At 39.7% G+C, this 27250-nt stretch overlaps 1 protein-coding gene across 2 annotated transcripts in view; it reads right to left on the bottom strand.

Moving 5' to 3' along the window:
• Positions 1–254: 254 nt before the first annotated feature.
• RBM25 (RNA binding motif protein 25) overlaps positions 255–27250 on the bottom strand; it is a 66608-nt gene continuing 39612 nt past the window's right edge. For both annotated transcript variants that reach the window (XM_007987190.3, XM_037984215.2), the window contains 13 exons: positions 25848–26033; positions 23546–23599; positions 23229–23312; positions 19522–19808; positions 16547–16769; positions 16344–16433; positions 14460–14533; positions 12518–12668; positions 9443–9767; positions 8796–9070; positions 8351–8449; positions 5996–6043; positions 255–672 (listed from right to left, as the gene is read on the bottom strand). In XM_007987190.3, coding sequence (XP_007985381.1) covers positions 580–672; positions 5996–6043; positions 8351–8449; positions 8796–9070; positions 9443–9767; positions 12518–12668; positions 14460–14533; positions 16344–16433; positions 16547–16769; positions 19522–19808; positions 23229–23312; positions 23546–23599; positions 25848–26033 — 1989 coding nt within the window. In that variant the 3' untranslated portion in view covers positions 255–579. The remainder of the gene's footprint in view (positions 673–5995; positions 6044–8350; positions 8450–8795; positions 9071–9442; positions 9768–12517; positions 12669–14459; positions 14534–16343; positions 16434–16546; positions 16770–19521; positions 19809–23228; positions 23313–23545; positions 23600–25847; positions 26034–27250) is intronic.

Below are 27250 nucleotides of genomic sequence, written 5' to 3'. Positions count from 1 at the left end.
ACCAAAGCAAATTAGGGAAAAGAAAGACTTTTACACATACATTCACAAACACATTCATACAGAAATACAGTAGGAATGGATTGTCTGCTAATTTTTGCATTCCAATTTTAAACTCCATGCCTTCACAAGGGCTTGCCATTTCTGATCAAAAGAGAGTGGGAGTGGTTAATAGTTTATGACTGGTGTTTTCAATTAAAATTGTTCATGTTGGTTCCTATACAGTACATTTCAATATTAAGTGCAATTCTGAAAAATAATTGGGGAGTCGTTTTAATATTTACAAGAAACAAATCAGCAGAACAAGATTATTATTAGATAGGCTGTGTACAGTAGCTGCGGCTTATAAAACATACCAGTAATTTGTACCTGGAGAGTATAAAGAGAACCAAGGATTCAGATGACTTTACAACCAAGGGAGTACACAGGGCAACAACAAATTAGAGGACCAAAAAATTCACATTTTCTACAATAAAAAAAAATTACAAATCTCACAATGTCTTCAAAGACAAAGAAAAATTCAAAGTCCTTAAAAGGGTGGCGAAGAAGAAACCTGAAATGGAACTCTTAATATAAAAAGTTTTACTTCACAAGACCAATTTTCTTGGCTTCTGTTTCATATATCAATAATCTCCACATTTTGACTATAAAAACTTCTGCTTCTTCATCAAGTACCTAAAGAGGAAACAAAACAGCAACACACGTAAGAGAAGCAATCATCAACATCTGCCAACAACAGTGACCAGTATAAAGTTTTTCATCCACTGACAATAAGCACTTATTACTTAAATGCTAGTTACGATTGGTTTAGTGGTGGGGCACGGTGGCTCACACCTATAATCCCAGCACTTTCGGACACTGAGGCGGGCAGATAACAAGGTCAGGAGTTTGAGACCATCCTGGCTAACATGGTGAAACCTCATCTCTACTAAAAATACAAAAACTTAGCCAGGCGTGGCAGCCTGTGCCTGTATTCCCAGCTGCTGGGGAGGCTGAGTCAGGAGAATGGCGTGAACCCAGGAGGTGGAGCTTGCAGTGAGCCAAGATCACGCCACTGCACTCCAGCCTAGGTGACAGAGCAAGACTCCATCTCAAAAAAAAAAAAAGTTTTAAGGTTGTTTTGAGGGGATAAATGAGATTCTGTATTGTTATTACATAGTTGTGTATTTCGTTCTTCTTAAATTACTACGTTCTTTATGACACATACTTGTTTTCCTTAGAAAGCAGTTTTACTTTCAGTAAAATGACTTAATGAAAATTTGTCCAGTATGAGAAATGTATTATTAATAAATAGTAAATGGGCCGGGCACAGTGGCTGACACCTGTAATCCCAGTACTTTGGGAGGCTAAGGCAGGCAGATCACCTGAGGTCAAGAGTTTAAGACCAGCCTGGCCAACATGGCAAAACCCCATCTCTCCTAAAAATACAAAAATTAGCTGGGTATGGTGGCAGGAACCTGTAATCCCAGCTACTTGGGAGGCTGAAGTAGGAGAATCGTTTGAACCTAGAAGGCGGAGGTTGCAGTGAGCCAAGATCATGTCATTGCACTTCAGCCTGGGCAACAAGAGCGAAACTCCTCGTCTCTAAATAAATAAATAAATAGTAAATGTAAATTACCAACAACAAAAAAAAATCATTCAAAATTCCATGGCTTACTAAACACAAACAGTACAATATTTTTGTGATCCCCCTTTTATTCTTTTATTTTACCTTTACAGATACTGCATTTATACATGTCTGACAAAACTACTTCCCAAGGAAACCACATGCTTTTCATAAAGAACATAGTAATTTTAAAATAACTAAACAAATACACAATTACATAATAACAATACAGAATTTCATTTATCCCCCAAAACACAACCTCACAAACTTTTTTTTTTTCCCCTGGAGACAGGATCTCTCTTGTCACCCAGCCTGGAGTACAGTGGCGTGATCATGGTGCACTGCAGCCTTGACCTCCCAGCCTCAAGTGATCCTCCCACCTCAGTCTCACCAGTAGCTGGGACTAGAGGTGTGCACCACTACTCCTGGCTACATTTTTGTGCTTTTTAAATAGAGACAGGGTCTCCCTGTGTTGCCTAGGCTGGTCTCAAACTCCTGGGCTCAAGCAATCTGCCCACCGTGGTCTTCCAAAGTGCTGGGATTACAGGTTTGAGCTGCTGTGCACAGCCCAACTGTGCCATCTTAACTAGCATTTATTGTGTACTTGACACTAAAGTGAACATTAAATGAGGATATAAGTAGTACAGTGTTCAGAATACAGTAAACAGAATAAGCAAACACAATCATCATCACGGGGCACACATGACTACTAAGTAACAAGTCTTCCAGTGGTGGACGAGGAAATTGTCTTCCTCTCTACTTGTGAGTTAGGGTCCTTGTGTCCCCATCACTATTCCTGCCATCATCCCATACACACATCTGGCCCTCTACATTATGGCTGCTGTGAGGTGAAATAGACTACTCTGCTCCCTTCTAAAGGGGCAGCTATGACTGTGCTCTGGAAGTGTGGCCTAGAGTTGCCAGGTCTTCATAGAGGAAGCTTGTGGTAGGAATTTAGAGTACTCAATCTCTAGTCAGACTACATAGGTTCAAACTGCAGTGCTGCCGCTTACTCAGCGATAGGTCCTTGGTTGGGTTACTTAACCTGAGCCTCAGTTTCCTCATCTCTAAAGCGGAGGGGATGTAGCTACATACCATAGCAGTAGGTACTAAGTGGGAATTAAAAGAGATGGTATGTAGTTAAGTGCTCTGAAAAGTGTGTGGTATATAACAAGTACTTAATAAATACCTAGGAGAAGGCTGGGCACAGTGCCTCACGCCTCTAATCCCAGCACTCTGGGAGGCCTAGGTGGGCAGATCACCTGAGGTCAGGAGTTTGAGACCAGCCGGGCCAACATGGTGAAACCCATCTCTACAAAAATTACAAAATTTAGCCAGGCGTGACTAAATTTTAGTCTCTACAAAAATACAAAAATTAGCCAGGCGTGGAGGTGGGCACCTGTAATCCCAACTACTTGGGAGGCTGAGGCAGGAGAACTGCTTGAACCCAAGAAGTGGAGGTTACAGTGAGCCAAAATCATGCCACTGCCACTCCATACAGCCTGAAAAACAGAGCAAGACTCTGTCTCAAACAAACAAAAGAGATTAAAAAAAAAAAAAAAATTTGTCGCTTTCTCAATGATGGCAATTAATTAAAGAACTTTTGATCAGATTTCTATGAGCCAGATGTGACCTTCGTTTAAGAACTCTGTTGTAACACTAATCCACATCTGAGTCACACTTCAGGGAGATGTAGGCACAAAATGCAACCAAACTTCATTTAATTTACATAAAACGAAAAAGATACAATAGAAAGAAGTCAGACTTTTGTTAAGAGTAAAACAGTACTCAGGCTAAACATTCAGTCTCTTCATTTATTCAAGAAATATTTACAAGGCCCCTGAGCTTTTTAGCAGAGCTGTTTGACAACACTAGCTCAACTGGTTTCCTCTCATTCTAATCAACAATGAGCCACAAAATCATAAACAGTGGTCTAAATACACTCCAAATATCAATGTGTTACAACAGATCAAAAAATCTAAAATTAACATTGACATGTAATCTTTACTGTGATAGGAACTCTGCTGAGGCCAAACACTGGAACACTGTTTCATTTAAAAAATGTCTTCACTCAGGCCTAACTAGGACACCCTCTATTCCAAGAAAAACAGGGCTGGAAGCTTCAGGAAAGTTCAGAATCCAGCCCTAAGGACTGAAATCTATTCACATTTCTCCTTTCCTCTGAGGCAATGAAGTTTTCACAAATGTTTTATCAGGTGTTCTAAACGACAGCTGCATCAAGCTAGCTAGGCAGCAGAAAAGGAATGGCTTTAGACACCATAAAATGCCTGCCCACAAAGCAGCTTGAACTCACAATTCTTCTTTTTGACTATAAACCCCACTATGTCCCTCTGTGACATCTTTGGTGGCAGTTCCAAGTGCAAGTACTGCCAGTCATCTACCATTTCATATCATGTTTGATGATCCTTACTTACTCATCTTCCCATTGCTGCCTTCTCGCTCTGCCCTTTGGACTCCTGTTCTATTTTATACTACACACCAACAACTAAATTAGGGTTTTCCTCTTAACAGAAACCCTCCTCTATCTCCTAAAGCCCTGCCACTTCTCAGGCAGTCTCTCACTCTCAATGTCAGTCTCCACAGGAATGACTGGTGGGTCTTCGCTGTTTCTTTCTTGGCAAAAAAAATAACAACTCCATGGACGTTCATGAGCTCTCACCACCTTATCCATTGCAAGAGCAGCTATCTGGCAAGTATCTTGTCTTTCCCCCCACTTAAATGAGTGCTCTGGCAACTATTTCCAGTATTTCTCTCCAATCTGACTCCCAATACCCAGGAATTTCCCACAGTCATACTGTGCACCTTGCCATCTTCTGGACTGACCTATCACACAGACTTGAACTTTCTACACTCTGACCATAACCTCTTCTTTCAGTTGTTTTATTACAATTCACCTTCCACAACTTCACTGGAGCCACTAGTCCTTAATTCATTCAAACCACCAGCTCCATTCAGGTATTATTTTCTTCTCTTCCTAACTTGGAGATCGTAGTTCATTCAATCTCTTGCTTAACCTTTACCATCAATTATCTTCTCCTTTCCTTGTCTCACAAAATCAGTGTTAACTACATGCTACCACTGACTGTAATCCCAAATTAAATGCAATGAGGATTTGACGTTCACTGTCAGTACAACAAGTGTTTGGATACCTGTCCAAAAACCAGCATATATATACAACCTTGTGGCCAAAAAGAAGGAAATAGTGTCCTTTACAGGGTCATGGATGGAACTGGAGGCCACTATCCTTAGCAAACTAACACAGGAACAGAAAACCAAATACAGCATGTTCTCACTTATAAGTGGGAGCTAAATGATGAGAAAACATGAACCAAGAGAGGGGAACAACACACAAGGTGGCCTATCGTAGGGTGGAGGGTGGCAGGAGGGAGAGGATCAGGAAAAATAACTAATGACTACTAGGCTTAATACCGGGGTGATGAAATAATCTGTTCAACAAACCCCCAGGCACAAGTTTACCTATATAACAAAACTGCACATGTATCCAACTTAAAAAACACACACACACACACACACACAACTACATGTCTCAGTTTCTGTGGTAATCCCTGTGATGCTTAACCTAACTGCTATCAATGCCATCAGATGTTCTATCTCCTCTACCTCCATTATCATTTCTACATATCTAATTCAAACAAGTATATCAAGGTTTCAGTATCTGTGTATCTGTCTCTCCGCTACTACAGGTCATTTGTTCTACATTATGCTTCTAGCACATTGTGCTGGGCATAGGGAAAACATGAATGGAACTGGTGGAAAAGAATAAAGCCCTATTTATTTATTTAGAGATGGGGTCTCACTGTCACCAGGCTGGAGTGCAGTGGTGCAATCTCGGCTCACTGCAACCTCCACCTCACAGGTACAAGTGATTCTCCTGCCTCAGACTCCCCGAGTAGCTGGGAATACAGGCGCACGCCACCATGCACAGCTAATTTTTGTATTTTTCATAGAGACAGGGTTTCACCATGTTGGTCAGGATGGTCTCGATCTCTTGACCTTGTGATTCACCCGCCTCAGTATCCCAAAGTACTGGGATCACAGGCATGAGCCACCACACTCAGCCCCTCAAGTTTTAATTCACGCCTAAAAAAGATTCTGGAACAAAGACAGGCAGGAAGTGAATCAAATTCAAAAGTGAGTTTATATAGATGTTAATTAAAATATTAATAACAGTGCATTTCTGGCCAGGTGTAGTGGCTCATGTCTGTAATCTCAACACTCTGTGAGGCTGAGGCAGGAGGATCACTTGAGCCTAGGAATTCAAGACTACCCTGGGCAACATAGTGAGACCACCAAAAAAAAAATTTTTTTTTTTTAATTAAAAGAAATAAAAATAGTGAATTTCTAACTTACCATAGCAACATCATCTAAAATGCTCTGGGGTGAACTATGAGCCATAACCTAAAAGAGAAAAATAATTGTCACATTAAAAATAAATAAAAATTAACAATATAGTCAAGAAATTTTAAGGTATGAATCCTCAAATTCAGACAGGAATTTCTTGTGACTAAGGAACCATTCTATAAATGTTTTAATTTTCAGAATATCATTCTTCAATGAAAGAGGCACCAAAACCTGGAATCTTAATCTCTATAGGTCTGTAGTCTAATTTTAAGTCAAATCTGACACAAGTTTTTTTTTTTTTTTTTGAGACGGAATCCTGCTCTGTCACCCAGGCGCAGTGATGCTATCTCAGCTCACTGCAAGCTCCGCCTTCTGGGTTCACGCCATTCTCCTGCCTCAGCCTCCCAAGTAGCTGGGACTACAAGTGCCTGCCACCATGCCCGGCTAATTTTTTGTATTTTTAGTAGAGATGGGGTTTCACCTTGTTAGCCAAGATGTTAGCCAGGATGGTCTCAATCTCCTGACCTCGTGATCCGCCCGCCTCAGCCTCCTGAAGTACTAGGATTACAGGCATGAGCCACCGCGCCCGGCCTTGACACAAGTTTTAATGCCACAATAATTACAAGTTAGAGAAGGCAGAGTAAATTTACTGTTCATATCAAAAGAGCACTGCTAGCAGAAAAATACCTTAGCTATACCTTTATAGAAATACGGTGTTTCTACTATGTTAACTGTTTTATTAAAGTTAAGACTATGTTTTCAGGAGACAATGGGAAGATATACCTTAGTGGTTAAGAGCATGGGTTTCAGAGGCTAGACTCAGTATACAACATAGCCAAGACACAACTTCTCCTTAAACCTCAATTTCTTCATGTATAAAATGGGTATAACATTCATGACAGACACATTCTAACAGTGTTATGTTAAAAGAAGTTTTTTTTTTTGAGACAGAGTTTTACTCTTATCGCACAGGCTGGAGTGCAAAGGCACGATCACAGCTCACTTCAACCTCCGCCTCCCGGGTTCAAGTGATTCTCCTGCCTCAGCCTCCAGAGTAGCTGGGATTACAGGGGCCCACCATCATGCCCACCCTATTTTTGACTTTTTAGTAAAGATGGGGTTTTACCATGTCGGCCGGGCTGGTCTCAAACTCGTGACCACAAGTGTTCTGCCCCGTTGGCCTCCCAAAGTGCAGGAATTACAAGGCTTGGGCCACCACTTTGCTAACATTTTATAGAACTTTATCGTCGGCTAGCGTGATCGCTCACGCCTTGTAATCCCTGCACTTTGGGAGGCCAACGCGGGCAGATCACTTGAGGTCAGGAGTTCGAGACCAGCCTGGCCAACGTGGTGAAACCCCGTCTCTACTAAAAATACAAAAAATTAGCCTGGTGTAAACCAAACACTGCATGTTCTCACTCACAAGTGGGAGCTGAACAATGAGAACACATGGACACAGGGAGGGGAACATCACACAGCTGGGCCTGTCGCGGAGTTGGGGGCTAAGGGAGGGAGAGCATTAGGAGAAATAACTAATGTAAATGATGGGTTGATGGGTGTAGCAAACCACCATGTTACACCTATGTAACAAACCTGCACATTCTGCATATGTACCCCAGAATTTAAAGTATAATTAAAAAAAAAAAAAAAAGAAAGAAAAAAAAATTAGCAGGGTGTGGTGGCATGTGCCTATAGTTCCGGCTTCTCAGGATCCTAAGGCAGGAGGATCACTTTAGGCCGGGCATTCAAAGCTGCAGTGAGCCATGATTGCGCCACTGCATTCCAGCGTGGGGGACAAAGCAAAACTCCGACTCAAAACAAAAAACAGCAACAACAACAAAAAACAAACAAAACACAATATCTGCCGAGAACACAGCCTATCAGTCAATAAACACTGATCGTTACTATGATATGAAACGAACTATTTTCATCCTATCCAAAGGATGGGGGACTGACAAAGGAGTTGATAGCAAAAGCTACTGGCTATGTCCATAAAATCTCAACATAATTATTCTAACCAAGACAAGAAGATGGCATAGCATTCTCAGGGGCAGAAAGAGAGCACACAATTGGCAGTAACCAGCAATTCCACCCTCCTTAACCCACAGAAAAAAAAACACGTGGTGTGCAGACTCTGAAGTTAGATGGAAGCGTTCATTAAAACAGACATAAATCTGCATCCACTGCAGTGAATAATGAAACACACCAAAAATAAAAATAACTTTTAAAAAGCAGATATAAATCACTTAATTGAACCTAAACCATCATGCAACTTGACTCTGTAAAATTTCTGCTCTTTTAAAAAATGTCTAATATTTTAATATATAAAATAAAAGCTGGCATGGAAGAGAACAGAAGACTCACCTTAGAACAAACAAAATCAACTAATGTAGCTTCCTCTTCACCTATATATTCTATGATTTTCTTATTAATCCATGGTCTAATTCGACGTTCCATCAGTATCTACAAAACAAAGCATGGTTACCGAATTAAAGAATTGTAACTTGCGATCACAGTTATTAAAGCTTCATTTTTCCTGAGACTAAAATATAATGTTAATTCACAAGTTGAACTAAGACAGATACGTATCAAGATACAATCATCTGCTTTTAATAAGTCTTCAAGTACCACCAAAAAATGTTCCATTATTACTAATTTCTTGACCATGGCATTGAGTTAGTGTCAAGATGATCATCCCTACGTATTTGTCATTAATAGAATCAAACGAGGTTTTTTTTCCTTCAAATGAATTTTTATGGCATATTCCAACTGTTCCCAATAACATGATGAAATATAATTTCATACTCACAGAATCCACAATAGACCAATCCAGGGGATAAGCGAAGAGCTCAGGTTTGGCTGTAGGGATTTTCTCAATGAGACTCTTAATGTGTTTACGCTTTTCTTCAGTGTTTACAGTGCCTTTGGCTGCATTTTTATCATCTTCACCATAATCCAAGGGAACCAGTTTCCTTTTTCGGGGTACGTCATCACTGTCTTCATCCTCAAATTTGTTAAAGACACTATCTACAGGCAGTTTCTTTCTCTTCACAGAATTAGGCTGACCAGGACTATTGGAAGCACCTACAGTAAAAACACTCTCTTAGCATGATGACTTAATTTCCAAATGTTTCATTTTACAACCCACCATCCCTCAAAAGCAATGCAAAATATACTTCCACAAATCTTAGAGAAAGATCCCAACTGTAAAAAATAACTCACTACTCACAAGTGCTAGAAAATTAAACTTTTCACTTCTTCTCAGAACTCGAGGCAGCTGCAGATATAGGAGCACTAGTAAAACTATGAAAACAATCGTGAGCTAGAAAGGCATTTTTTAGTAAAATTCTATCTACCTAACCAAGCACAAATATATATTTTTTTCCTTAAAGCACAATACAGGTATTTGCAGGGGTGAAGGGAAGAAAATAAAGAAGGAAGGAAATGCTAACGTACCCAGTTTAAGACTTAGTCCTATTTTTGGCCTATGCTCCTCAGGTTGCTGTTGATCTGGTGAGTTTTCATGAGGAATAATAATACCACAGGGAGACTCATCCCCAGGAGTGTTAGGTGTTGCATTGCCACTGGCAGAGGAAACAGACGGAGCAGAGCTGATGGGCCTCAGAGTAGGTTTCAGACAAGGTTTTTGCTCTGGCTCCTCTTCCTCTTCCATGGGTTCTTCTCGTTTTTCTTCTTTTTCTTGCTTTTCTTCTTCCTCCTCTTCTGATTCTGGCTCTTGCTTTATTTGTGGCTGCCTGCGCCTCTCAGCCTCTTGTTCCATCTAAAACCAAAACAATAATCTGATTAACTACAACTCTACACCATTCAACTTGATTTTTGTTTTACATTATCTCTTGTAAAATGTCTTTATGAAAAGAGAAAAAGCCAGGCGTGGTGGCTCACGCCTGTAATCCCAGCACTTTGGGAGGCCGCAGCGGGCAGATCACCTGAGGTCAGGAGTTTGAGACCAGCTTGGCCAACATGGTCTCTACTGAAAATACAAAAATTAGCCAAGTGTGGTGGTGCAAGACTGTAATCCTAGCTACTCAGGAAGCTGAGGCAGGAGAATCGCTTGAATCTGGGAGGTGGAGGTTGCAGTGAGCCTCGCAGAATTGCACTACAGCCTGGGCAACAGAGCAAGACTCCATCTCAAAAAAAAAATAAGAAAAAGAAAAAAAAAAAGGACATGGGCAGTGGCTCAAACCTGGGTAAAACAGGAAAACCCCATCTCTACAAAAAAGTATAAAGAAGTTAGGCACTCTGCTCATACTTGTAAGTGTCCCAGACACTCAGGAGGTAGAGGCCTGAGGACCACTTGAGCCCAGGAGGCAGAGGGTGCAGTGAACCAAGATTCCACCACTGCACTCTAGCCTAGGCAACAAAGCCAGACTCTGTCTCAGGAAAAAAAAAAAGGCCGGGCACGGTGGTTCACGCCTGTAATCCCAGGACTCTGGGAGGCCAAGATGGGCGGATCACTTGGGGTCAGGAGTTCAAGACTAGCCTGATCAACATGGTAAAACCCCATTGCCGCTAAAAATACAAAAATTAGTCAGGAGTGGTGGCGCATGCCTGTAATCCCAGCTACTCAGGAGGCTGAGGCAAGAGAATTCCTGGAGCCTGGGAAGCGGAGTTTGCAGTGAGCCGAGATGACACCACTGTACTCCAGCCTGGGCGACAGAGCGAGACCCCATCTCAAAAAAAATAAATAAATAAAAATAAAAATACAGGCCGGGCGCGGTGGCTCAAGCCTGTAATCCCAGCACTTTGGGAGGCCGAGATGGGCGGATCACGAGGTCAGGAGATCGAGACCATCCTGGCTAACACGGTGAAACCCCGTCTCCACTAAAAGATACAAAAAATTAGCCGGGCAAAGTGGCGGGCGCCTGTAGTCCCAGCTACATGGGAGGCTGAGGCAGGAGAATGGCGTGAACCCGGGAGGCGGAGCTTGCAGTGAGCTGAGATCCGGCCACTGCACTCCAGCCTGGGTGACAGAGCGAGACTCTGTCTCAAAAAAAATAAAAATAAAAATAAAAATACAAAAATTAGCCAGGCAAGGTGGCATGCACCTGTAATCCCTAATACTAACCAACTACTTGGGTACCTGAGGCAGAAGAATTCCTTGAACCCAGGAGTCAGGGGCTGCAGTGAGCAGAGATCACACTATTGCACTCCAGTGTGAGCAAGAGAGCGAGACTCCATCTCAAAAACAAAACAAAACAAAACAAAAAACAAAAAAGGAAACAGCTTTATTTTAAAAACAAAATACTGGCTGGGTGCGGTGGCTCATGCCAGTAATGTCAGCAGCACTTTGGGAGGCCGAGGCGGGTGGATCACCTGAGGTCAGGAGTTTGAGACCAGCCTGGACAACATGGTGAAGCCCTGTCTCTACTAAGAAAACATAAAAAATTAGACAATCCCAGCTACTCCAGAGGCTGAGGCAGGAGAATTGCTTAAACCCGGGAGGCAGAGATTGCAGTGAGCCGAGATCATGCCCATTGCACTCCGGGCTGGGCAACAAGAGTGAAACTCCATCTCAAAATAAATAAATAAAAACAAAATACTTTGAATGGCAATAGAGAAGGAATTTAAATCACAGAAAGTAAGTGTCAGAGCAAATTATAGGAAGAACAGGTTCAACTATAGAAATAACAGATTCTAGCAAAGTGGCATTAGAAGACATACAATAGGCCGGGCGCAGTGGCTCAAGCCTGTAATCCCAGCACTTTGGGAGGCCGAGGCGGGCAGATCACAAGGTCAGGAGATCGAGACCATCCTGGCTAACACAGTGAAACCCCGTCTCTACTAAAAAAATTCAAAAAAACTAGCCGAGCGAGGTGGCGGGCACCTGTAGTCCCAGCTACTTGGGAGGCTGAGGCAGGAGAATGGCGTAAACCGGGGAGGTGGAGCTTGCAGCGAGCTGAGATCCAGCCACTGCACTCCAGCCTGGGCGACTGAGTGAGACTCCGTCTCAAAAAAAAAAAAAAAAAGACATACAATAGAATGGCCAGGCGCAGTGGCTCATGCCTGTAATCCCAGTACTTTGGGAGGCCGAGGCCAGTGATCACTTGAGGTAGACCAGCCTGGCCAACATGGTGAAACCCTGTCTCCAACTAACAATACAAAAATTAGCTGGGCGTGGTGGCGGGCACCTGTAATCCCAACTACTTGGGTAGTTGAGCCAGGAGAATAACTTGAACCCAGGAGGCAGAGGTTGCAGTGAGCTGAGATCGCACCACTGCACTCCTGCCTGGGAAGACAGAGCCAGACTCCATTAAAAAAAAAAAAAAAAAAAAGACATACATAGAAAACAAATGAATAAGACATCCGCAGGATGTTTAGAATGAAGTTGTAAATCAACTAATACTGACAACTTGTGTAATTAAAGTACTAATAACGTTCCACAAAATAGCACGTTACATGGAGCATAAAATGCATGTCCCTTAACTATAAATTAAACTGCATCATAGTTGGCTTTAAGTTGACGTGATAACCTTAAAACAAAAATCATGTGGATGGTATATAGTATCTTACCCTCTGGAGCTCTGCATCTGGATCTGGATGCCCTTCTGCCAGAAGGCGCTGCCTGATTTCCTCAAGCTCCTCCTTCTCTCTCTTCCTATCTCGTTCATCTGCTTCCATTTCCTTTTCTCTATCACGCAATCTTTTCTGAAGAGCACTTCCTCTGTAAAAGTGAATGATAAAAGGCTTCATTTAATACTCAGATCATTGAGCAGTACACATGACATCTCCAACAGCACCTCTTTTCAATACTACAACCTGCATGCTAAGAGGTTAAAGAATGTCTTAATGTTCCATATTTATAGAACACACCAGAGTGTGTTCTCTACCTGTAAATGTATAACAAATAAGCATTATCTTGTCATTTACCACTATGTTCCCTTCATCCTTAAAGTCATTCTAATAAATGTTTAAAGAAGTAAAATAGTCGCTTTCAGAAAGACAGCTCACATTTTGTGCCTATTTCACAAGGAATACCCAACAAATAATTTTCGTTTTCCTAGATACCAACCTAAAAAAAATAGGTAAAGTAGCATTAGTAGCACTGAGAGTTCTGTATCCTCAATTTATTCACTTGTAAAAAATATCTCAGAGGCCGGGCGCGGTGGCTCAAGCCTGTAATCCCAGCACTTTGGGAGGCCGAGACGGGCAGATCACGAGGTCAGGAGATCGAGACCATCCTGGCTAACATGGTGAAACGCCGTCTCTACTAAAAATACAAAAAACTAGCCGGGCGAAGTGGCGGGCACCTGTAGTCCCAGCTACTCGGGAGGCTGAGGCAGGAGAATGGCGTGAACCTGGGAGTCGGAGCTTGCAGTGAGCTGAGATCCGGCCACTGCACTCTAGCCTGGGTGACAAAGCGAGACTCTGTCTCAAAAAAAAAAAAAAAAAAAAAATCTCAGAAAGCAGTGCAGAATCAACAGAAAGCAGAGGTTCTCTCCTATCTAGCAGTTCATTACTTCTCAGAATGTGGACGTTATACATTGCCACTTTATGCTTCTGGCCTTCAATAATTTTACTGATTTCATGGCATTTTCTACAAAGCCAAATCCCTGGCACTCTTTAAATTTAAGCAACTAATTACAATGTTTTAATTATTTTGGCTATATTGTATTAAACTATATTAAATATCTTCACTATGATTGTATCATGTCAGACAAATTAGAGATAAAATACTATAGATAAAACTATAGACAAAACAGAACTATAGATAAAATAGTATCAAGACACTGTCTATATCCCCAGGGAACTTACAGTTTGGATGGAAGGAAGGGCAAAACAAGCAATTTTGCCACAATGTCATAAATACTAGAATGAGAGTAGTTTGAAAATGCCATGGGAACAAAGAATGAGAGAAGGCAGTTGTCACACTCTTACTTCACAATAATGTATCAATTTGGAGATGGGGTGAGAGACAGAGGTCAAATTGCTAGGAGACCAAAATTTCTAGACAAACCCAGATAGTTACAGAGATTAGTTGTAACTTGCTATAAAAATTGGACCTAGGAGACAGGTGTGATAGCCCACACCTATAGTCCAACCTACTCAAGAGACTGCGAAGGGAGGATTGCTTGAGCCCAACAGTTCAAGGTTACAATGAACTATGATCATGCCACTGCATTCCAGCCGAGGTAAGACCCTGTCTCTAAAAAACATCAAGAAAAATTTTTAAAAATCAGACCTATTTACAACACACAAAGATAAAAACAGTATTATTTGATATAATACTATCATGGGCTCCCCTACTGCACAAAAGATGCATAGAAACGTTGATACTTTTCTGATAGGTCTTTTCTCCCAAGAAAACAGTATATATAGAAGTAATTATTACACGGAATGTGAAAGTTTCTTGTTTTCTTATTCCACTTAGTGAACCTGCATCATCAACTGTGCGTATGGGAAAATACAGCTAATAAAAAACCAAGTATGAGTCCACAGAACAAGCCTTCTTTACCTGTAATATTTGGGGTCATCTCTATCATCATCATAGTCTTCTAAGAATTCTTTTAGTCGTTTAGCTTCTTTGGCCTTTGAGGAAATAAGGACAATGTATAAAAATAACATAAAAGCAATAAAGATTACCCTTCCCTTTTTCGTGTAAACAGATTTTTCAGACTCAGACATTAACCAAGAGTAAGGGGAAGATTTATAGGAATTTCTCTTCACATAATTTTAGGAAAAACATGGCCGTTTCAATAAATGAAACTAAAGTTTCTCCTGGATCCCAGAATTTAAACCATATTTATAAATGTATAATGTATCCAGCTATTTGGTTTAAATAAACTTGTTGGGCTAGACTGGGAAATGGTATTTTTACTATTTTCTATAGAGAAAATATTTTCTAATTTAAGTTGGAGCTATCTGCACAGCTCTCTCTCTACAGTTGTACATAAAATGTTTTTACTGTAAAATGAGATATATATAAAATACCACTGTATGCCATAAGATAATAATATTTTGGTTAAAAAAAGATTTTTCTTATCCTCTTAAATTTTATTTTTCATATACTTCATATATTAATTAAAAGTCGCATTAGACATTTTAAATTTTTTACCTCTAAGAAAAGTTCAAATGAGGACGTATCTGTAAAATGCAAACCACATATATATACTACGCTACAATAAATATGCTCTTTGAATATAATCTTCAAAATACAATACCTAAGCACACCAACAAAACTGGAGATTATCTTATTAAATGAAAAATACGGCTCACGCCTGTAATCCCAGCACTTTGGGAGGCCAAGGCAGGCAGATCATTTGAGGTCAGGAGTTTGAGACCATCCTTGCCAACATGGTGAAACCCCATCTCTACTAAAAATACAAAAATTAGCTGGGTGTGGTGGCACACACCAGTAATCCCAGCTACTCGGGAGGCTGAGGCAGAAGAATCGCTTATCACTTCAACCTGCGAGGAGGAGGTTGCAGTGAGCCAAGATTGCACCCCTGCGTGGGTGGCAGAGCAATACTCTGTCTCAAAAAAAAAAAAGTATATACATATATATATATACACGTTTACATGTATGTATATGTTTTTTAATTCCATTTTTAAGGTAGATGATACTATAAGAAATAGTTTTTAAGAAACGCAGAAATTTAAATCATGTTCATCAATCAATTTAAAGGTTAATGCCTACCTAACTCTAAACTGATAGCAAACAATCCATGAGATAAAATGAATCTCTTACTCTTAACTTATGGAATTTGAAATGCAACTATTACATCTAATAACAACAGTTCAACAATTTTAAAAATATGCAGATTCTTAAAAATAAGTTAATAACTTTTTGACTTAAATATTACTATGACAAATTTACTTTGATGGTATACAGAAAGATAACTTTGGATGTAGCAAAAATTTGAAAAGAGGAAAAAAGATTTTGGTGTACTTAAATTGGCTCAAAATGTTCAAAATACATAAAAATTAAATTATCCATGAACAGAGAAGCGTGTGCATTTCTTTTTCTTTTTCTTTTTTTTTTGAGGCGGAGTCTGGCTCTCTTGCCCAGGCTGGAGTGCAGTGAGAGCTCCGCCTCCCGGGTTCACGCCATTCTCCTGCCTCAGCCTCCCAAGTAGCTGGGACTACAGGCGCCCGCCACCTCGCCCAGCTAGTTTTTTGTATTTTTTAGTAGAGACGGGGTTTCACTGTGTTAGCCAGGATGGTCTCCATCTCCTGACCTCGTGATCCGCCCGTCTCGGTCTCCCAAAGTGCTGGGATTACAGGCTTGAGCCACCGCGCCCAGCCGTGCATTTCAATTATTAAGTTACTTGTAGTCAGCAGCAAAGATATAATCTGACTTTATACCTGAAAAATCACTTACTTTGGCCTAGAATCTTACCATTTCTCTTCTTCTTTCTTCTTCTCTTTCAGCTTCTTTCTCATATTCCCGGGTTTTCTTTCGTTCTCTGATTTCCCAATTCTTAAGGCGCTAAAAAAATTAAAATTTTGAAAGCTTTAAAAGTTTATACATAGCGTTCTATAAATTTTAGTTAACCTATTAAGGGATATCAAGATAAGAATAAAAGCATTTGTTCAACTTACCTCTTGATAAGCAGCTTCTTTCTCTCGGAGTTTTCTTTCAAGTTTTCTTCGTTCATATGCATCTTCTTCATCTTCTTCTCGGTCCCGTTTTTTGTCTTTTTCTCTTTCTCGCTCCCGTTCCCTCTCTCGCTCTCTCTCTCGCTCCCGTTCTCGTTCTCGCTCTCGTTCTCTCTCTCTCTCTCTTTCCCGCTCTCGTTCCCTTTCACGATCTCTGCTTTTTTCTCTAATGTAAACAAAATATTTTACAAACCTGTCAGTCTACTTTCTGTTTTCAAGACCAAAGTAAAGGAGGACAACATATATTATGAAATAATATAAAATCTCACAGGCCAGAATCTAGCACTTGATTTCCAGAGAACTATATAACCTCTTCTACACTCACGAGAAAGACATAAATTGCAGTCACAAATCCTAAAATGCATTCTAATATCAATGTTAATGCTTACTGGTATGTCAGAAAACAACTACAATCTAAATATAAAATAGTTACAAATCATTAAAATGAATGATTAGTTAATGCTCATCATATACTGGAATAACAGTCAATCCCCTGATGGTGTAAAACAGAAAAAAGGAAAACTGTTAATTCCCAAAAGAAGTATGAAGGACTAATGAATATGTTAAGAGATAGTAAAATAATCTTTTGTTTAAAAAAAAAAAAAAAAGAGATAGTTTAGCTTACTAGTAATCAGGGAGTAAGTGCTGGCAAACGTGGAAAACAGAGAATTTTGACATGTTGCATGGATTAAGTTAGAACTTTTGTAAGTATCAGCACTGAAAGTCCTCAAATATTTAATTAGAATGATAAAATCTAATCCCAGCATTTTAAGAAGCTGAGGCAGGAGGCTTGCTTGAGGCCAAGAGGCATGGTGGCACGTGCCTGTAGTCCTGGCTACTCCAGAGGCTGATGTGGGAAGATCCTATGAAACCAGGACTTCGAGTTTACGGTGACCTATGATTACATCACCGCACTCCAGTCAAGGTGACGGAGCACATCTGTCTCCAAAAAAAAAAAAAAAAAAAAAAAAGTACTAAAACCAAACTGCAGATTATATATAGTATGGTGCCAAGGATCTAATTAAATAACTGCATGTATGTGTATTTAATATGTATATATGAAATACACTCTTCATGGATACACTTATGCCATAAATATGAGAGATGGATTTTATACATACCAACCTCTCAATGACTGCATCAGGGATGGACAGAATGAAATAATTTTAATGCCTACTAAAGGTTGAGTTTCCAGTTCTAGTTCTAGCAATTAGGTAAAATGACCTAAAGTGGAACTCCCTCCAGCCATAATCAAGTAAGAAACTGCAACACAGTAATGTATATTTTAAAACTAGCTTGAAGAAAAAGGAGCTTTTTCTCTCTTCCTTGCTGCTTTCTCCTCTTCCTTTGTTCATGTTTGCTATACCTCATTGCTCAACAATGAGATGACTCATCAAAATAATTCAATATAAGGCCGGCCGTGGTGGCTCACACCTGTAATCCCAGCACTTTGGGAGGCTGAGGCAGGCAGATTACCTGAGCTCAGGAGTTCGAGACTAGCTGGGCAACATAGTAAAACCTGGTCTCTACAAAAAAAAAAAATTCAAAAATTAGTCCGGGACAGTGGTGTCTGCCTGTAGTCCCAGCTACTTGGGAGGCTGAAGCAGGAGAATTGCTTAAGCCTGGGAGGCGAAGGTTGCAATGAGCCAAGACTGCACCACTGCACTCCAACTTGGGTGACAGAGCAAGACCATGCCTCAAAAAAAAAAAAAAAAAAAAAAAAAAAAAAATCAATATAATTTTAAAAATTTAAATAAAAAATAAAACCTTCCAAAGAGTAAAATTACTAGGAGCCAGAGGTAGAGGTAGATAGTAAATTTATAGACAGAAAGATTAAGCTGTGGCAGTGCAGTGGGCTAAAAAACCAAATAAAAATGCTAGGGGCTAAAAAGATGTGGTGTTGGAGTTGATGTCTCAGTATACAGAACTTCAACGAAAAGAACAACTTAAAAAATACCCACGGACCCAGGGAGACAGCAGGGAGTCATGTCTGCCCAGAACACTGAGTGGCCACTGTGTTTCTATAAAAAGTGGCTTCAGACAGAAATTAATCAGAGTTGAAAATTATTACTTTCACCCATAGTGAGTGAGTGTGTGTGTGTGTGTGTGTGTGTGAGAGAGAGAGAGAGAGAGAGAAAGAGCGCGAGAGACAAAGAAAGAGAGAGAGCCGGGCGCGGTGGCTCAAGCCTGTAATCCCAGCACTTTGGGAGGCCGAGGCGGGTGGATCACGAGGTCAGGAGATCGAGACCAGCCTGGCTAACATGGTGAAACCCCGTCTCTACTAAAAATACAAAAAACTAGCCGGGCGTGGTGGCGGGCGCCTGTAGTCCCAGCTACTCGGAGGCTGAGGCGGGAGAATGGCGTGAACCCGGGAGGCGGAGCTTGCAGTGAGCCGAGATCGCGCCACTGCACTCCAGCCTGGGTGACACAGCGAGACTCCGTCTCCAAAAAAAAAAAAAAAAAAAAAAAAGAGAAAGAGAGAGAGAGACAGATAAAGACCATGTTGTCTCTAAAAAAAATTCTCGCAGGCTGGGCGCAGTGACTCACGCCTCTAGTCCTAGCACTTTGGGAGGTTGAGGCAGGCGGATCACTTGGGGCCAGGAGTTCAAAAACCAGGCTGATTAACATGGCAAAACCCCATCTCTACCAAAAATACAAAAAATTAGCTGGGCATGGTGGTATGAACCTGTAATCCCAGCTACTTGGGAGGCTGAGGAACGTGAATCACTTGAACCCAGGAGGCGGAGATTGCAGTGAGCCATGCTCAGCCACTGCAGTCCAGCCTGAGTGACAAAGTGAGAATGTCTCACACACACAAAAAAAATCCTCTCATTCCATGAATGCAAATGGTACTCTGGAGGACTACCCGGTAGTTCTATAAAAGCTATTAGGAAACAGTAACTTCTGTAAAGACTTACCTTGATCGACTCCGATCCTTATTACGATCTGAGCTCCTTTCTCTATCCCGGTCACGATCTCTCTCTCGATCCCGATCTCGGTCTCTCTCTTTCGTCCGGTCACGGTCCCTATCCCGTTCTCGTTCCCGCTCCCGTTCTTTCTCCTTTTCTCGTTCACGTTCTCTTTCCCTTTCTCGTTCCCGTTCTCGCCTTTCTCGTTCCCTTTCACGCTCCCTCTCTCTTTCTCTCCGTTCTTTCTCAATTTCCTGTCTTTCTTTTTCCTTTTTGCCTTTCTCTTCTTCCAGTTTCTAGAAACCAATAAAAGCACTTTTAGAGTTAACTCTGTAGCTCCAGTATTCAGATTTTTCCCGGCGCAATGCCCAATATTGGGAACAAAAACACCAAACCACTGATACACTAATATTAAATACTTGTGGTTTTATGTGACAAATTAAACTGAAGCAATCACAAGACTAGAAAGATTTCGTGCAAAACCATATACTCTACACAGACCAGGAATCTCCAATCTTGGATGCTGGGAGATTGTGTCAGGTGTGGCTGGCCACTCAATGACTATGTACTAACTAAAATGACCATGAAGAATGTGGTGGTTCGAAATATTTTCTATAAATACTATCATTGGTTAAAACTCAACTCTGTCCATTATGGATTTCTGTAAATCCACAAGATTAATACTAATTAAAACCCCAGACTGCACATTACCTCAAGTTGAGGGTTTCAAAGGGCAAGTGGTACAGAAGAATACCTATAATGCAACTAAATAATCTCTGCCCTCTGATTTGCCCACCCTCCAAAAGAAACACAAGCTGAATTCAGCCAAGAACTGCTTTATTATCTATGGAAACATTTACTCCCACCATTACAAGATGGACAGCCCACCAAATACAAAAAGTCTGAAAATCACTCACTTCAAGCAAAATATATGTAACTGTAATAGTTTCATTTAAAATATTTAAAAGCAATACACTTATGCCCATTATGCCTGTAAGACAATGAAAATATATTTACAATGATAAATCCATCCTTGGAAGGAATGATTGTGCATTAACTTACAGATGCTGTGCTAGGACATGGATCGCCAACACTGGATTAACCTTGCCTACAAGCTATGTTTCTGGGAGGAAGAGCAAGTACATGGTTCACAAATAAACCAAATAACAAAGTCAGACCAAGTTTGTACCCTGAAAAGATTACCAGTGTACCACACGGTTTCTACACAAACTCAGAAAAAAATATCCCAAACAGGTAAAACAATACAAAACACATTTATCCCTTTTGTTTCACGTTTAGTTTCACCGAAATGAAATTTTAAACTGCAACAATAAAATGTGCATTTTTCTTTTCTCAGTCATGTAATGCATTTAAAACAACTTTAAAAAGCAATCTTACCTGTCAGATACTCTCTTTCTCTTCCTCATGGATCAGAGAACTGATAGCAGGTTATGAAAGAAAAGCTAATGTATGAGCAACATATTCAGTTGCTGTGCCAGTCTGTATCGAAGTAGAATGCAGGCAAAGCCAAAACTGAATACATTGAAATTACAAAGGGATGAAATGAGATGACAGAAAGAGGACAGAAACTGACAGCTATTAAAGGGGGAAAAAATCTCATTTCTGAAACAGTTCTAATGAATATAAAAATTTATATTGTAAAATGAGGCTAGACTATATAAAACTTACCTCAATGGCATACACTTATAAAGAAATTTGTTTATTTCTGAAATAGATACTTACAGAATATTTTAGCTGTTCCAATACTAATTTTCCTGTAGAATTCCTCAATTTTTAATTCTTGCTTATTTCACTGTGCTCTTTATATTCAGTAATAAAAATAACCATTTGTTTCAGAACTCATTTCAAAAGTTTGATTCTAAGTAAATGAAAAAGTGAGTGAATCTAGTCCATACTAGATGTTTCCTAAAGTTTATATGAGAGATATATATATACACATGTATATAAGTATATGTATACATGTAAACATATACATGTATTTTTTAAAATAAAGACTGGAGAAGGGAAATGAGGCGAGTCTAAAATTACGTAAGAAAGTAATGAAGAGGAAAGGACAGATTTTTAAAAAATCATAAATCTTACCTCATTCTCTCTTCAGACTCATCCGTGCTGTAAATGGACGCCCCCTGCCACGCTGATACCCTGACAGTCTGTGGTTATTTAATAAACTCATACCAAAACATGCAAAGGTTCACTGAGCTCATTTTTTGTTACTGAAGTTTCAAACAACCCTTTTAGCCAAACCACCCAATAAAAAAAAAACTGTTTTGGTTTTTCATTTTGATCTCTTTTTATTTTGAAAAGACATTCTGAAAATTCAAAACATTCCCTCCAGTGAAACAATACTAAGGCAGTAAAATGCCTGACAGATTCCCAAACTTTAAAGCAAATATATTTTCGAATTTTTCTTAAAACATGATTTCCTCATAATTTACCAATAACATGACAGGGTTTAACAAATAAATAAAAACAAAAAGGGGGTAAACCACACACACAACCATATACCATTTTTAAGCTTACTCGGTTCTGAATTTGAGTATTATACCTAACCCAAATTATTCATCTAAAATGATTTCCCATAGACCACCTTTTCAACTCTCAAAATTAATTTTGGGAGAATTATGTTTGTGCTCTTAGACACATTTAATTCTCGAAAAAGCACTGTGTATATGAGCAAGGGCTGGGCATCTGGATAGTAAGTGTTCAGCAGCACTGATTCATTGGCATTATTTGTGAACTACAGATTTTGAAAGCAATGGGAAAAAGTAAGAATAAAAGAGAAAACGAACATTTAACATTTCACTGAGTTAAAGAACTCTCAGTCTATCAGTAAGAACCAGCAACACCTTATTATCTCTACCATCAAAATACATGTCATGCAGTGTTTGCATTGCACCGTCCAAAAGCATCATTTTCAACACCAGCGAACATTCACAGATGCACTGTCATTGAGAGAAGCTTCAAATAGGCAAAACTCGTGAGTGGGATTTACTATGCATAAATACCCATTTCCAAGCCAGTTACCCCTTTGCATATTTTTCTGAGGGGGCATCCATAAATATAATAAAAAACAGAAGCTCATACTTACATCCTATTCCTTGTTACTTTCCAAGCTGAGAGTTTCATCTTGCATTAGTCACCATATGATCTCTATCATAATGGTGGGGGTCAATGAATAGATTAGCTTTATGGGAATTTACAGTTCTTCCATGCATCTAAAATTTGGTAAGTCTGGTAACCACTGACCTACTTTTTAAAATCTCCCCCACTCAACTTAAATCTATACAAATATAAAATGTAAATTTTAATCTCAGCTCTCTAAAGAAAGGTAATCCTAAGATCAAGTTAAATAACTGCCCCCAGAAATACACTACAGTGTATGTTATCCTGCTGCCCCCTGAATCTAAGTCTGACCTTGATGTTTATGTTGAAATCTAAAAATAAAATTAGCTTCTATTCATATTAAAGTGAGATGACTGCAGAATAGTCAGTAACTGAAAAAACTAAGCACAATATGCCAAGGACTACTTTAATATGGTATTGGTCTTCTGTTTCTTTTTTCTATCTAAATATCAATTAAACCTATAAAAAGCATTTAAAATTATATTCTAATTTAAGGTTGTTTTTTTTGTCTCTTTGCTTTGGATTCTGTAAAAAGTCTAGATTGGTATCAAGTGAAAAGACAAGAATACTACCTTATGTGTGTCTCTGAATTTGCTGATCTCTCGAGATATCAGGTCTCTTTTGTCTTCTTCCATTTCTATAGCATTTATATCCTCCTAAAAGAAAACGAGCAAAGGAGCTAATGAATAAAGAACAACCTACTTCAATATAAACAGTTAAAGGTTAGATATTCTGTATAAGTCTCAAAGAGTAAATAAGTAAATAGAACATCCACAATAACAAATCTAACAATCTAAAGTTAAATAGTGAAAAATCACAAAGACAAGAATGACAAATCAACAATCAGCAGTAAACACAGGTATTGTCAAAGCCTACAATTTAAACGAACCTTAGTGATGAGCGGATAAGGGATCAGTGGGGCCACTGGAAATCTGCGGAAAATCTGCGAAAAAATCCACCAAGAATCTTTTTTAAAAAAGAAAAACAGAGCTCATACTACTCTGCAAAGCAATGGCCTATACATTTACGACATGAACAATACAGTACACTTTTGTGATAATTTCTTGATTTCAAATTACTTGGGAATAAAAGTGATTTCACTCTCTTCACAATAACTGATCACACACCACCTCCTCTCTGGATACTCGAACACCCCCAAAAAATGGAAATATAGAAGGTGATCTCATAGTAGCAGGGCTTTCTAATCATGCCAACAATATTTATCCATAACTCCTGCCACAGAGGAAGATTTTATTATCTCCTCCCAATCCATATCAAACAAATATGTTATTTTTCTCCTTTCCCACTAATGAAGAAAGAGAAAGAATGAACTCTACAGGCCTCAATTACCCTGTACCCTACTGACCCTACCAATTACCATTCCTAATAGAATACACCTCATTAGAAAAGTTATGGGTCGGGCACGGTGGCTCACGTGGATCACGAGGTCAGATCGAGAATATCCGGGCTAACACAGTGAAACCCCGTCTCTATTAAAAATACAAAAAAGCAGCCAGGCATGGTGGCTGAGGCAGGAGAATTGCTTGAACGCGGGAGACAGAGCTTGCAGTGAGCCAAGATCGCAGCCACTGCACTCCAACCTGGGCAACCGAGTGAGACTCCATCTCAGCAGGGGGAGGGGGGGTAAAAAAACAAAAAAGAAAAGTTCTATGGCCAAATGAGGAAATACATACCAAATAATAAAAATGTATCTGGCCACAAAGAAAACTGAAGATGGTCTAAAAAGGCATTCAAATTTAAAATAATGTAAAATGTAACCATCCATTCATAACTAATCATAATATATATACCAGGTAGTATTTTTTTATTATATAATGGATGCATATAAAACACTGGCTATGAGTGGGTCACGCTTGTAGTCCCAGCACTTTGGAAGGCTAAGGCAGGCAGATCATTTGAGCTCAGGAGTTCAACACCAGCTTGGGCAACATGGTGAAACCCCGTCTCTACAAAAAACATAAAAATAGCTGGGTATGGTGGCACATGCCTATAGTCTCAGCTTCTCAGGAGGCTAACGCAGGAGGATCACTTTAGGATGGGTATTCAAGGCTGCAGTGAGCCGTAATTGCGACACCATCCTCCAGTCTGGGTGACAGAGCAAGATACTATCTCAAAAACATAAATAAATAAAACAAAACACTTCCAATATTTGTGGGATTTTTTTTCTTACTTTACAGACAGGGTCTCGCTCTGTGGCCCAGGCTAGACTCAAGCTCATGGGCTCAAGTAAACCTCCCCTCAGCCTCCCCAGCTGCTGGGACTACATGTATCAGCCACCACTCCTGGTTTCTTCCATTATTTTTAAAAGAACATTTCCCATAATTTATCTAAGTTTATCCAAAGGAAATAAGTAAACCTTTTCTTTCAACCTGGACTGCCCACTGTTCAATTAGCTTAGGGCGACAAAGAGGTAGCAATCAATTCACTGAGGAGGAATGTTTCAAGTTGTACTGTTCTTTCAGAATCCTCCAGTTTGATTATTCAATACCACTATTGTTCAGGGAGGGGAATGTGACATAGTTTCTAAAGAAAGGCAGCTAAAAATTAAGAGTGGGTGGAAATCTTCAGTGAATCAGATCTGGTTTCTTGCTTAGAACAGAGACAGAACAACCATAGGCAAACAAAGTAAAATAAGGGTCAGGTGCAGTGGCTCACGACTGTAATCCTGGCACTTTAGGAAGCTGAGACAGGAGGATAACCTGAACCCAGGAGTTGGAGACCAGTCTAGAAAACATAATGAAACCCTGTCTCTGTAAAAAAGTTTAAAATGTATTTTTAATCCATTTTTAAAAATAATTTTTAAAAAATTTTAAGGCTGGGAGTGGTGGCTCACGCCTGTATCCCAGCACTTTGGGAGAATGAGGCAAGTGGATCCCTTGAGGGATATATGGCATATAACCCATGAGCATTCTCCCATATACTTTAAAACTTCTCTAGATTACATACAATGCCCCACAGAACCCCAGAGGCGGAGGTTATAGGAGGTTATAGTGAGCTGAGACTGCGCCACTGCATTCCAGTCTGGGAGACAAAGTGAGCCTGCATCTCAAAAAAAAAAAAAAGAAAGAAAGAAAAGAAAGAAAAAAGAAAACTGACATGTAATCAAAGCATAAGAGTGATATCATAAAAAACAAATGGTAGAAATTATATGTTGTTGTCAGAACACATACGTCCTCCTTCTTTTCCTTCTTCTTCTTCCTGGGGTGAGAATCAGATTCCTGTGAGGGGGCATTTAGCTCACTGGAGTATTCACGAATTAAAACTTCAATAGCCCCTTTAATCATCTGATCTCTCCTCTTTGTTTCTTCATCCAAGGCTTCTTCATCGTCATTAGTGACAGTTTCTGGCCTTGCATTCTTAAAGAAAACAGCAAATTCAGGGGAAAGAAAAATCAAGCAAGAAAATCAAAATCACTCTACAACAACAGTTAACAAACATACATGTTTTCTCAAAAACATCTCTGTAGTCCTATTAAACACAGAGTTGGTTTTGTTCTTAACATCATAAAAGCTTCATTTTTTTTTTTTATTTCACTATTCCTGAGATACTAGTTCATTTTCATTTTCTTTTTCTTAATAGCTAAAAAATTCTGGCCCCTAAATTTCAGGACTAGCACACTATATAACACATCTGCAAACCATTCACAAGTTTTCAGACTGTTTTGCTCAATAGGTACACAAATAGTTAACAACTGTATGTAATAGTTCATTCTTTTAAACAGATACTAAATGGCTGAAAATTCAGTTATGCAGTAAAGGCAAAATACAATTTTAAGTTAATTGTGAAAGCTACCGCACAGAATAAACAAAATTGTATGTAGGTTAAACAAACAAAAACATCAGATTGTTAAATACACCAAAATGCCAGAATCAGGAGTTTAGGGGCTGAAATGATGGCTTATTTCCTATTTGGTTTCTACCAGTTCTTACAATGCAAGAATACCACTTATAGAAACCATACACTTACAACACTAAGAAGGAATCAAAGTAACTATTTGTAGGTCTTTATCAGTAATTTTCTGGCCAGGCGTGGTGGGGCTCACTCCTGCAACCCCAGCACTATGGGAGGCCGAGGGGGGCTGGATCATGAGGTCAGGAGTTCAATTAAGACCAGCCTGGTCAACATGCTGAAACCCCATCTCTACTAAAAATACAAAAATTAGCCGAGTGCGGTGGTGTATGCCTATAATTCCAGCTACTCAGGAGGCTGAGGCAGGAGAATCGCTTAAAACGGAAAGGCAGTGGTTGCAGTGAGCAGAGATTACGCCACTGCAATCCAGCCTGGGCAAAAGAGCGAAACTCCATCTCAATAATAATAATTATTATTTTCTAAGAAGTCTAGATTATTCCCTCTATGTAGGGGAAATTGTTGGCTTCTAATGTGCTACAATAGTGGTGCATGCCCCAAAGTTTTTAAAGATTTACTTGGTAAACATATACTGTGCACATTTTCAGATACATACAAGAACCATGCTCATGTGCATACATGCCTGGCTCTTGGTCATAATTCCTGCAACTCTATTCAAGGTGAGTTTCATGCCTTGTGGCTCCTTAACAACGTAACTTAGCACTAA

This window comes from Chlorocebus sabaeus, chromosome 24 (assembly GCF_047675955.1).
Source record: "Chlorocebus sabaeus isolate Y175 chromosome 24, mChlSab1.0.hap1, whole genome shotgun sequence".
NCBI lineage: Eukaryota > Metazoa > Chordata > Mammalia > Primates > Cercopithecidae > Chlorocebus > Chlorocebus sabaeus.
Note: the sequence above shows the minus strand (reverse complement) of the source record. Positions and strands in the feature narration are given on the sequence as shown.